Source organism: Callospermophilus lateralis, chromosome 10 (assembly GCF_048772815.1).
Source record: "Callospermophilus lateralis isolate mCalLat2 chromosome 10, mCalLat2.hap1, whole genome shotgun sequence".
Lineage (NCBI taxonomy): Eukaryota > Metazoa > Chordata > Mammalia > Rodentia > Sciuridae > Callospermophilus > Callospermophilus lateralis.
Window position 1 is genome coordinate 43,635,929 of NC_135314.1, and position 13,287 is coordinate 43,649,215.

A 13,287-nucleotide genomic window follows, 5' to 3' on the forward strand; every position below is an offset into this window, starting at 1 on the left:
GTTTTTTGAATTTCTGTGTATTGTGGACATTAACCTCTGTTGAGGAGTAGCTAGCAAAGATTTTCTCCCATTCTGTAGGGTTTCTTGTCACACTCTTGTTTCCTTTGCCATCCCACTTATGAATTCTTGGCTTTATTTCATGAGATATAGGAGTAGCATTTAGGAAGTGTATGCATGCACCAATGTGTTGAAATATTGCCTCTATGTTTTCTTCTATCAGGATCACTGTTTCTGATATAATTCCTAGGTATTTGATCCACTTTGAGTTGATTTTGTGCAGGGTGAGAGGCAGGGATCTAGTTTCATTCTTGTACATGTGAAAATCCAGTTTTCTCAGCATCATTTATTAGAAAGATTGTATTTTCTCTAACACCTTTGTTGAGTATCATATGACTGTATTTATGTAGATTAGTCTCTGTGTCTTCTAGTCTATTCCCTGGTCTTCAAATTTGTTTTGATGGTAATACCCTGCTGTTTTTGTTACTATGGCTCTGTAATATAATTTGAGATCAGGTATTGTGATGTCTCCAGCTTTACTCTTGCTACTCAGGATTGCTTTGACTATTCTGGGTCTTTTATTCTTCCATATAAATTTTAGGAGTTTTTTTTTCTAGTTCTGTGAAAAATGTTGTTGGTATTTTGTTGGGGAGTGCATTGAATCAGTAGGTTCCTTTTGGTAATTATGGCCATTTTAACAATTGATTATACCTGTCCATGAACAGCATAGGTCTTTCCATCTTCTAAGAGCTTTCAATTTTTTCCTTCATTGTTTTATAATTTTCAATGGAGAGGTCTTTCACCTCTTTGGTTAGGTCTATTCCTAGATATTTTTTTAAGTTGTTGCAAATAGAATAGTTTTATTCATTTTTTCCTCAGCAGATTTATTATTGGTGTATGAGAAAACTATTGATTTTTTGTATGTTGATTTTGTATCCTGCTGCTTTGGTGAATTTGTTCATCCACTCTGGAAGTCTTATGGAGTTTTTGTGTGCTCTAGAATCATATCATCAGAAAACAGAGATAGGTTGACTTTTTCTTTTCTTATTTGTATTATTTTAATTGTTTTCTCTTGCCTGATTGCTTGGATAGAGTTTCAGGAACTATATTGAATAGGAATGGTGACAATGGACATCCTTATCTTGTTCCTGATTTTAGAGAAAATGTTTTCAGCTTATCTTTATTCAATATGATGTTGGCTTTGAGTTTGTCATTTATAACCTTTATGATGTTGAGGTAAGTTCCTTTTATCCCTAGTTTCCTTAATGTTTAACAGGAATGAGTGCTAAATTTTGTCAAAGGCTTTTTTTTTTTTTTTTGCATCTGTTGAGAAGATTTTGTGATTTTTGTCCTTGTTTCTCTTTATGATGAATTTTATTTATTGATTTGTGTACGTTGAACTAATTTTGCATCCCTGGAATGAATCCAACTTGATCATGGTGCATTATCTTCTTCATGTGTTTTTGAATGTGATTTGCTAATGTTTTATTAACAACTTTTCCAGCTATTCTCATCAGGGATATTGGTATAAAAGTGTTCTTCCCTTGGTGTGTCTTTATGTGGTTTTGGTGTCAGGGTGATACTGTCTTCATAGAATGAGTTTTGAATTGTTCCCTCCCTTTCTGTTTCATGGAATAATTTGAGGATGATTGGTTTTACTTCTTTTTTAAAGATCTGGGAGAACTCAGCTGAGAATCCATCTGGTCCTGAGCTTTTCTTTGTTGGAAGGTTTTTTATTACTGCTCCAATCTCATTTCTTGATATTGATTTGTTTAGGTTTTCCCTGTCTTCTTTGTTCAATTACAGTACATCATATATGCCTAGAAATTTGTCAAAAGATCTTGACATTTTTGAAGAATCCGGTTCTTTAAAAAAAGAACATAAAATGTTTCTTTTCTGGGTTTGTCAAATGTATTTTTGATATAAGATTGATTTTATGCATTCCTGGTTGGAAAATTATGTAAGTGATGTTGTGTCTCCCTGAGAGCAGATGACGTTCATATTCCCTTGTAGCTGATTTTAATTTGGATCACCTTAATAAGGCATTGTTTCATTTCTCCACTGTATGATTAACACTTTTCTCTTCTAGTAAGTGGCCACTTGAATGCTCTGTCAATATTCTTCTCCTCATCAAAACCCCCTCCCTATATTTAGCATTCATTGATCACTTCTGCCTGAACCAATCTTGACTACAACTCCAGTTGCACTCAGTGTTCTGCAATACATTCACTTCTACAAGACATCCCTTCTCCTCCTCTCCTCTGTCCCTCTGACCTCCCTCCTCCCTCTTCTCCTTCCTCCCTCCTTCTCTCTCTCTCTCTCTCTCTCTCTCTCTCTCTCTCTCTCTCTCTTTCTGTTTATTATTGGTAAGGGCTTCCTATAGGGATTCCTATTTTTTCAGTGATTTATTATTTGTTACTGTTTTGAATTACTTTGGTGTTCAAGTTGTTCCAGATTTGACTAGTGGGAGTTCCTTAAAGCTAGCTCTTATTTCCTTGTGACCTGTATGCCCTCATTATTTTTCAATAATTTCTGGCATAATAAGATAGTCTAGCTCATTTTGTACTTCTCTGTTGGGCTTTAAATTTCATCTTTATTAATTTTATTCTGAATATGCACATGAGATGTTCTGGATCAGGGACAAATTTCTTATTAAATACCTTACAGTAAATAATAAATGAGAGTGAGCCAAGGTAGTGCATGCCTGTTGTCCCAGCTACCTGGGAAGCTCAGGCAGGAGGATCACTTGAGCCTGGGAGTTCAAAGGAGAACCTAAGCAACATAGTGAGACTCTGTCTTAGAATAAATAAATGAAATAATAAAGAAATAAATTGGTTGCTCTTTACCCAAGTCCTCACTCTCATCGTGATACAATGAGAGCCTGGTTAGTTATCCTACATAAGTTTGCCAAATACTCCTTAGGCAAGAGACCTGAAAAAAGTGTGTGGCGGGGGGAGGGTTGCTTATAAAAGCTAGGAGATAGTTGTCTTCTCTCCTCCTAAAGGACTTTTTGATATGGAAGTAAACTCACCTAAAGACAACTGGAAGTTGCCAGGCCCTCATTCTTCCTTGAAATTTGAAGACCTAGGTATTCACCACTTCAGTCTTCCTAGCCCCTGGGGTTAATCCTAGACATGGACTCAGGGCTAAACTGTTTTTCCTATTGTGAACATAAGAGAAATTTTATTGTCTTTTAGATCAGAGCACTTAATTCAACCAGTAGCTACAGATTTAAGTCATATGGTATATGAATAGTCTTAGGAGTCAAGAGCTTCCTGTTTTTTGCTTTATTTTGAACCAAGGGTACTTTACCACTAAGCCATATGACCAAACCTTTCTTGTTTGTTTGTTTGCTTTTTTACTTGCTAAGTTGCCCAGGCTGGCTTCAAATTTGTGGTCCTCTTGCCTCAGCCGCCTTGGTCACTGGGATTACAGGCATGTGTCACTGTGCCTAGTGGCAAGGGTTTTTTATAGGTGCACTGAGAAATTCAGGTAAGTTTTATTTTACCATCTTATTCTGGCCTTGCTATCAAATTGGCCATTTTTTTCTCCAAAGATCCCTGGTTCTTTTAAGTAAAAATTGGTACTAGAAACCAATACTTGGCCACTAGTTGTGCTTATTCCTGACAGGGTAGTTCAGATTCTTGGCCCTTTGAGCAGGTAGAGCCCTAGTGCATGCATGTATATACACACATACACAATATATAGCTTCATATGTGCTCATATTCATATAGATGTGTATGCACACATATATATGTCTTTGATTTTAAAAACTTCAAGCACTTGGATTCCTTCTTGGGGTATTTGTCATTAATCTGCATTGTTTTATTAGTTTAATAAAACCATTAAGTCTAGTCTCTATAGATATAGTAATATCTGTATCTACATCGACACACACACATACACACACATACAATGTATTAAGCATCATCTCGGCTGCCATAATAATGTACTACGAACTGGATAACATAGACAACAAAAATTTATTTTCTCAAGAGTTCGGAGGCCAAAACCTAAGCTCAAGTTGCCATCTGGGTTGGTTTCTGTTTCAGGTTCACTCCTCAGCTTATAGATGGCTGTCTTTATACTGTGTCCTCATGTAGTCTTTCTTCTATGTTTGCAAGGAGCAACTCTGGTGTCTTTTCCTCTTTTTGTAATGACACCACCTTTATCAGATTAGGGCTCTACCCCTGTGACCTTAACTACCCCCCTAAAGGTCCCTTCTCTAATTATAGTCGCAATGGGATTAGGACTTCAACATTTGAATTTGGGAGTGTGGGGCAATATAGTCCGTATTAGAAAGAAAAAGAGCTGAGAAGAACAAAGTCCCAGATATTCAGAGGTATTAACTGCAGAACAAGGCATTATGTCCGGTCTTGGCGTGGGTTTATTTAAATGTCGGTGGTGGTGTGAGTGCAGCCCTGCTAGAACAGAGGGAACACTCTGGTATAAGCCCACCTCTGACTTCTGGTCCTGTCTCTGCTTCAAACTCTTCTTATGGCCTCACGCAATTCTCTCTTCTCTCTGGGCCTCACTTTACCCATCTGGAGAATGATGGGTTTGGTGAGTCCATCTGAAATCTTCCAGCTATGACATGCTACAACTCCACAAGAAGCAGAATTTTCATGATACTCTGAAACTCCTCTGTGGGGAGCCATCTGAAGACCGTCTTCAGCACTGGAGCCAGTGAGGGGGTAGATCTGGCATTGGGACCCTCCCATGGCAGTCCCACTGGGATAGATTGCCCAAATGCAAGCGAACTCTCCCTTCACTCTGCCAAAGTTTCCACACTGAACCGGAGGTGGACATGACCCGCTAGGAACTGAGCAGCCTGCCTGCAACCACCTCTATCCTGTTTTCGTGAAGAACTTTCTATAGCATCTTTTTGATGTCTCCCAATATAAATAAAGCAAAGGTCAGCACCTTTCTTTGTTAGAAGTTGGACTTGTCTGGTCAGTTTTGCCTTCTTTGTGTGAGGCCATGTAACATGTAGTCAGAAGTGTGACCTCTGGAGCCAGACATAAGGCTTGAGGCCAGACTCCTCTGTGTACCTACAGGCTACAGCACTGAAACACGTTTACTTGACATCAGTTTTCACTTTTATAAAAGAAGTATATCAGTACTTACCTCCTAAGACTACTATGAATATGAACTGAGATAATATACAAAATTGCCTCTTGTGCAATAAGCACCACTAAGTGGCATATGTTATAATTTTTGTCATCATTTATTGTAAAGGAGAAAGCTTTGTGGAACTTTGGCAGACAATGAAAGCACAGATCCTGGAAAGGTCTTGGGAGCCGGAAGATGCAGCCACGGGCCTCCTGCCTTGCATACTAAAAAAATTACAGACTCTGGCTGTGTACAGGAGGAGCCATTTTTAAAAATCCCAGCTATCGCTAGTCCTTCTGATGATATACAAATTGCCTACAAAAGTACTCTGCCTGGATAGAAGTAGTTAGAGAAAAGACATACTGCTCTCCATGGACCTACTGTTCTGGAGTGGTAGGGTGGGCTGAGAATTGGAATTTCAGTTATGGAATTCTGTCTTGGATGATAGAGATAGAAATAGTATGGACGGGGCCCTCTGCCTCTGGTGTCTTGTCACCATGTCACATTTCCAACAGTCTGTTTTGCACAATCTTATCTACCAGGAAGATAACACTGAAGGACCTATTAAAGAAACACAAAACTTCCTGGTATGACTCTTGCCTAAGTTTCTTGAACCCCTTTCAGCTCTTTTTCGGTGTCCTAGTCAGACTGAACAACTTACAATTCCCAGTCAGGCTGCTTACTCTTCTAGTCAGAATTAGGTTTCACTTCAAGTGATAGGAGCACTCTACCCATCCTCCAGACTAGCTTAACAAGACCAAAATATAGTTCTCTCTCCTATTAAAGCAGACATTCCACAGCTTTTATGGTGTTCCACGGTGTCAAAATGCCAGTTTCCTTCTACTTTGTGGGTGTGTCGTTCTCAGCATGTGAGTTTCACTTCTTAATTCATGAGGACTGCTCAGGTTCCAGCCATCACATCTAAATTTCTATCAAAAGAAAGGGGGAAGGGACAAGGAAGGTCATGTCCTTGCCTGTAAGACACTTCCTAGATATCATACTTGCTTACATAGCATTGGTCAGAATTAGTCACATGGCTTAGCTGCAGGTAGCCTATTTTAGATGGCTATATCTAAAACCCAGAGACATTTATTGCCAAGGAAGAAAGGGAGAATATATACTGGGAGGCAGTTGGCAGTCTCTGGTACATTCTCTCATATCCACAATTTGTTCTTGTTTCTCCCCAACTCTAGGACATCCTTTCTCTACCCCCTACCTTTCTGCCTTGGCATGTTCTCATCTGGCCCTCAATACTTACCCTCTCTAACAGCCATTCTCAAACTGTTCCTACTGTCACAGCATTGCCCTCTTCTCCATCAGTGTGTGACTACCTGGAGTGTAGGGACTAGGCTAACCTGTAGTTCCCAGGACAGCCGTACAATCCCTGGCTCAGGTGGGCCCACCATTGATATTTCTTATCTTAAAGATCCTCTGAATGAATGGAATTATATTGTCACACTGTAGGTATAGTGTTTTAATCATCTTTTTCACTGTTCTGACTAAAGGACCCAAGCATGACAATTGTAGAGGAGGAAGAGTTTATTTGGGGGCTCATAGTTTCAGGGGTCTTAGTCCATAGAAGGCCAGTTCCATTCCTTGGGGCTCTAGGCGAGGAAGAATATCATGGCGGAAGAGTGTAGAAAAGGGAAGCAGATTGCAGGAAGCAGAGAGAGAGATTGCACTGGCTAGATAGAAATATATTCCCTCAAGCTACATCCCAATTTCCACCTCCCCCAGCCACACCCTACTTCAGTTACCACACAGTTAATCCCTATCAGGGGATTAATGCAGGGATTGGGTTAAGACTCTTACAACCCAATCATTTCTCCTCTGAACCTTCTTGCATTGTCTCACACGTGAGCTTTTGGGGGACACTACGTCTGAACCATAACAGCCCGTATCTGCAGGAGAGGAAGGGATAGTTCAGTGCTCTGAGAGACTCATGGCCACTGTTGTTCTTTGGGCTACACACAGATCATCTTTCTTCCCCCACGTGTCTTTGGACACCGTGGTGATGTTGTTCAGGCCTTGGCCTTGGCAGTGGTGGTTGAGGAGGGAGGGATTATGGTTGTGACTCTTTTGTTTTCAGTCAGTTTTGATTTGGTTTCTTTTATCTGATCCTCTCACTTTGCACCTGAGCAATGTCGTGTCCCACCTGCTGCTAACTTTTGTAGTTTTGATCAATAGTTTAAGTAACATTTCCTGTATATTTCCCCGTGGGTTTGGATTATTTCTTAGGATAGTTTACCAAATGTGGAATTACTGAATCTAAATATTTTGCTTTTTTTTTAAAGGAAATATTTTGCTTTTTTAAAAAAAAGGAATTTAATACACTTTTGCAAAATTGTCCCATCAGAGTTGTCATATTCATATTTAAACCAGATAGGTTCAATTACTCATATGCAGGCCAGCTCAGGAGCCAGGGTGCAGGGGAGAAGTGCTGTGGCTGGTTCTTCCAGCAGGTTGCACATGAGCATCTCCCCAGCCTGGTGAGAGTCTTATATTTAATTTTTCATATTTTTGTATACACTGTGTGGTTCCTCCACACAAGTTCACTTTTTATTCTGATGCTCAACCACAGATGCAGTGGTCTGTTCCAGACCCGCTGCAGTAGACCTTGAGAGAGATGTGTCTCCATCATAACGTGTACACATTGTGAGTTTATGTGATTGACAGGATCTCTAGAGATTATTTTTATTATGAGATTTTAACTTAAAACCCAACTCCTCTGACACCCCACCCCATCACCAAGTTGTGACTTCAAAGGACTAGGACACCAAGACATTTTCACTGTGCTTTCTCACCCCCATAGTCTCAAAGTCTGAGTGGAATCCTTTTTGTTTTATGGCTGTTGGAGCATGATAAGTGTCCTTACTGGTCAACACAGTTTGGGCTGGCATCATTATCTTCTCACTGAAGTTAAGTGCTACACCAACTTAGAGCCCCACAGAACTCTGGGTTTCAGGCAGTACCTGGTGATGTGTCAATTATTACCATGAGCCAAGTGTTTTCAGGTAAATCTCCAAGTGACAGTTCATATCTCTCTTCCTACAGTTGGTGACCACAGAAAAGCGCTTCCTCAAAGACGGTTTGTACAATGAAGGAATCCTAATTGTGTGGGACCCATCTGTATATCATTCAGATATCCCAAAGGTAAGTGGGTATCCATGAGAAGCTGGGTCTCTTGTTTGCCTACAGATTTTTCTGAGTTCTTAGGTTTATAAAGGCATGGCTGAGAGGAACAGTTCCTGAATATTTGACTTTTAGAGCACCTCACTTCTTCTGGACTAGCAGATTCAAAAGTGTACTTCACCTATACCACCAGTTCTCTATGCCCTACATTACCGTGGATTTTTCTCCCAGTTATGGCATACATTGGAAGTAATAGTGGCTTGATTTTTTTTTTTTTATCATCTGGAGGAGACTGTCTTCATTAATGCAACAAGTGCATTAATTCCTTTGAGTATCAATAGGAATAGTCAATAATTGTAGTTGTTCCTATCAATAATGTTATCACACTTCTGTCCCATACTTTCAAATTCTAAAATCCTTCTCATTGTCCTCATAACACTGTAAGGAAGTAGGTGGAAGCATTGTTGTTCCTATTTTACAGATGGGGTAACCAGAATGTGGATGGGGCAGTCACTTGTCCCAGGGCTTGATTTCCTAAGCAGATTCAGATCTGCAACATCAAGTCTTTCAGGGGAAGGAGACATGAGTCACAGGCCTGCTGGATTCTTGAACTTTCTGAAATAATCCTCTCACTGTTTTGTTATGCATGTCAGTTGGCCTCTCCCTGCTGTGGGCTGTGGTGGCCTCGGGACAATAGTTTCAAGGGCTGAAGGGCAGACAGCATTCCTCTTAGGACACTTAGTTCTCATGTTGAATCCACCAATAACTGGGAGGCACTAGTGATCCCTGTCACCCTCACTACCTTGTTTCTACAGTTTTGCACTGATCTCACTTAGAACTTAAACTTGCCTGGGAAAGAAGGAAGACTTTTACACATCGATGTGGTGACTTATGCCCTGGCGTGGTCCCCTTTAAAGATGACAGTAGCCACACCCAGTGGTGTGCACCTGTAATCCCAGCTACTCAGGCAACTCAGACAGGAGAATCACTTGAGTCCAGGAATTCAAGGCCAGGCTGGGCAACATATTGAGACCTCTCTTTTTAAAAAGAAAAAAAAAATATGTAGAAGAAAAGAAAACTGGAATATGGGATTAGATGGTCCCTTTAACTCTAATACCATTCCTAGACTCCATGATCCTAACATCTGAAGCTGTGCCAAGGTCACAAAGCCCAGTAGTCCCTAAGCACAAACTGTGTGCTCCACTGTGCTACCCAGTGATGGCTGTGAGGTGATGCAGAAGTCTGAGATCTACTCCAGGCAAGAGCAGTGCCTCAGGATTCTGCCGTGGCCTGTCCCTTCCTGAGTCCTCTGGCTAGAGTGGCTGCTTTACACGGAGCATCGACATAAGTGCCTTTCATTCCTTGAGACCACTTCCTTCTTTTTCAGTGGTACAAGAATCCTGACTACAATTTCTTTAGTAACTACAAGAGTTATCGTAAGATGCATCCCGGTCAGCCTTTTTACATCCTTAGACCCCAGATGCCTTGGGAGCTGTGGGATGTCCTTCAAGAAATCTCCCCAGAAGAGATTCAGCCAAACCCCCCATCTTCTGGGATGCTTGGTAAGTCCATGTCTGGGAAACCACCGTGTGTGTGTGTGTGTGTGTGTGTGTGTGTGTGTGTGTTTTCCTGGAAGAGATTAGCTTTCTTCTGGGGTTCAGTTCATTCATTCATTCACTGGCTTGTTTACTCACAAAAACCATTGCTAGAATTATGCTTGGCTTGGCTTGTACACTATGCCAAGCTTTATCTAAATAAGATACAATTCTTTTTTGTATCTTATTTAGATAAAATAAGAGTAAGAGAGTTCAGTCAAGTGTCTGAGGCAACATTCAGTTTGTGCCAGGAAGGAAAGACCACATCAGTGTCACAGGAGAGAAGAGTCCCTCCAGCTGAACAGTCAGAGATAGCTTCATGGAGAACGTAGCCCAGGGTGAAGCCTGGGAGGTGGGAAGGACAGGAGGAGAGGGAGTAGAGTGAAGCAGGCAAGCAGAAGGAGCGGATTGCTGGGCTTGGCTGACCCAGAAAACTCAGATTGTGAGTCACAGGAATGAACAGAAACTCCAAGTGGATCTTTCCAAGGTTTGCCATGAGTTACTGCACCCACTGAGCAGGGCTTCAGGGCACTGGGGTGGGTTGTTGGGCACAGCTCACCTGTGCTCCCCTTTCCAGGTATCCTCATCATGTTGACGCTGTGTGACCAGGTGGATGTTTATGAATTCCTCCCATCCAAGCGAAAGACTGATGTGTGCTACTACTACCAGAAGTTCTTCGATAGTGCCTGCACAATGGGTGCTTACCACCCACTCCTCTTTGAGAAGAATATGGTAAAGCACCTCAATGAGGGCACAGATGAGGACATTTACCTGCTTGGAAAAGCCACACTGCCTGGTTTCCGGAACATTCACTGCTAAGCATGGCCCCTAGGCCATTCTTCTCCATCAGGCATTTTAGAGTTGGTCCCTTGGCCACCTGAGCCTGGGAAGACCATTTTCCTGAACAGTCTCAGGCTGCTTTTTTGTCCAATGTCAGCAAGAGCTCTGGGGATTCCAGAACCTGAGGATCAGAAACCAGCCCCAAAATGTGAGCCCTGCCTGCTGTCACATGAACACACATACCTAACATTCTCTCTGGACAGCACCCTCCTCTCTTTCCACATTGGTAATGCAAGATCCACCATTCCTATCAGTGCTGCCAAAGCTGGGCTTTGTTTTTTTCCCAACTGAACGATGCTCTCACAAACCAGCATTCTATGTTGCTTGAGATTTCTACCTAGGTATTGATTTCATGTTTTAAAGAAACTCTCTCAAAATATGATTGTGCTGGGAGCAGGGTGGCTCTGTTGGGGCAAATAATTGGCACAGCACATTGGAAGGATGCTCAATTCCTCCTCTAGAGCAGAGCCTCTCCCAAGGCCCTGCCCTGGGGACATGCCCTGTCATCACTGTGGCTGCCTGGGCTGGCTCTCAACCTGGGTACTTAGGAGCAAAGGGTCTCCATTAGCCCACTTTTTCTTTTCCATGTGGAATCAGCCAGGTTGTGTGTTGTATTTCAACTCTTCCTTTTTTGTGTCTGTCCCCAAACTCCTCCTAACTCCTATCTTTTTTCCTCCCTCTAGTCTTCCTCTCCCAAATTACTTTTAAACATTTTCTGCTTTCAAAGCATCCTGACCCCAGTTTCTTTGACCTCATGGACCTTCTGCAGAAGGTCTCTCAGGGAGTGGGGTGTGGTTTTTGAGGACTTGTGGGTCCCAGAGGTTGTAACCTATTGATGATCACTGACCTTCACAAGGACTGAGATGTGTGCTGTCAGAACATCAGGCCCTCCACCCTCTCCCTGCAAGGGAGTGGCATTTGAGTGTCTGGGCGGAGGCCGCTGACTTGTGGTTTGCAAACTTGCTCTTGGCTCCATTTCGGGTCTGATTTGGCACATTCATTGTAACTTTGAATCATGACCGTGGAGTGCTGAGGAAGGTGGCATTCTGTGGACCTAAGATACACGTTGTATGGGAGATTGAGACAACACTGGGTAGAATATAGTTTTTAATTGTTATTATTAATATAAGGGATTAAGTTAATTTAATTATGATTCTTAAATTCATAGAACTTTGAGTTCTGTGCTCTTGATGAAATGCAAATGAGATTTGGGGATTACTGCTGGTCTGATGAGGTGTTTAATATTTGTGACAGATAATTTAAAAACTATGACTGAATGCTGCAGGAAAGCCTCTGTGTATACAGGGTGCTGTCTTCAGTAGCCATCTGTTTGTCCTGTGTCATAATGTCCTCCTTAATCTTCCCACCAATCAAGTAAGCTATTGTTATTGGTTTCAAGTTGAAACATTAGTTTCAGAAACTTATGCAACATACCTAAGCTAATTCTGAATTATCCAAAGATTATGTAAAATTTTAAAATAAAGGTGTTTTTTAAAAAAAGCTGCTTCTTTCTTTTTACCTGCCAAGGGAATGACTGCTGATAGTTGACTCTGTCCAAAGACAACATGACTGGGATTTGAATCTCCCAAACCTCCCTGTTTGAGTCAGCTTTTTCAGTGCTGTGACTAAAAGATCTGACCAGAACAATTTTAAAGGTGGAGAAGTTTATTTGGGGGCTCACAGTTTCAGAGGTATCAGTCCCTGGACAGCAGGTTCCATTCCTCGGGGTTCAAGGTGAAGCAGGACATCATGGTGCAAGAGCATGGTGGAGGGAAGCAGCTCACATGGTGATCAAAGAGTAGAGAGAGAGTCTCTACTTGTCATATACAAATATATCCACCAAGTCCAGGCCCCAACTTCCACCTCCTCCAGCCAAACTCTACCACTTCAGTTACCACTCAGTTAATTCCAATCAGGATTAATTCATGGATTGGGTTTAGACTCTTACAACCCAATCATTTCTCCTTTGAACCTTCTTGCGTTGTCTCACATGTGAGCTTTCGGGGCACACCACATCTAAACCATAACACTCCCTGATTAGCTCTCTGGTCTTAGACTTCCTCCTCAACACTTCAGGAAAAAGAAGGCTTACTTACTTGGAAGGACAGCATTTTGGAAATATTGACCTATTCATTGGTTTTTCTTCCTTCTTCTCTTACCCAAAATCAAATAATTCCGCTGTTCTTCATCCCACACCAAGGCAAGGGATGCAACAGAACAAAAAGCAGAATGAAAGGAAGGTCCCTATTTTATTTTGTAAAAATTTTAAAGAAATAATGTACTGATGGAAGAGCCAAAACGTTAAAATTTTTCAAAAACAGGATTCAGGGGAGAAGATTTCTTTTCCTCCTTGAATGGCATACTTCTCAGATATGGGTTGAGTGTGTTCTATAAAATTCGTGTGTTGAAGTTCTAACCTTCAGTATCGCAGAATGTGACTTCAATTGGAAATGGAGTCATCTCAATTGTAAACAGTTAAGATGAGGTCATATTGGATTAGGGTGGGCCCCTAATCCAATATGCCTGGTGTCCTCATAAAAGGGGAAATTTGGAGACAGGCACACACAAGGGGAGAATGCCATGGGATGATGAAGGCTGAGATCAGGGTGAT

General features: G+C 41.5%; 1 protein-coding gene across 1 annotated transcript in view; it reads left to right on the top strand.

The window, feature by feature from the left end:
- The window catches only part of St6gal1 (ST6 beta-galactoside alpha-2,6-sialyltransferase 1), a 137,922-nt gene extending 125,746 nt beyond the window's left edge, over positions 1–12,176 (top strand). The window contains exons 6-8 of the mRNA XM_076867256.2: positions 8,164–8,262; positions 9,629–9,803; positions 10,414–12,176. Coding sequence (XP_076723371.2) covers positions 8,164–8,262; positions 9,629–9,803; positions 10,414–10,655 — 516 coding nt within the window. The 3' untranslated portion in view covers positions 10,656–12,176. The remainder of the gene's footprint in view (positions 1–8,163; positions 8,263–9,628; positions 9,804–10,413) is intronic.
- Positions 12,177–13,287: the final 1,111 nt, after the last annotated feature.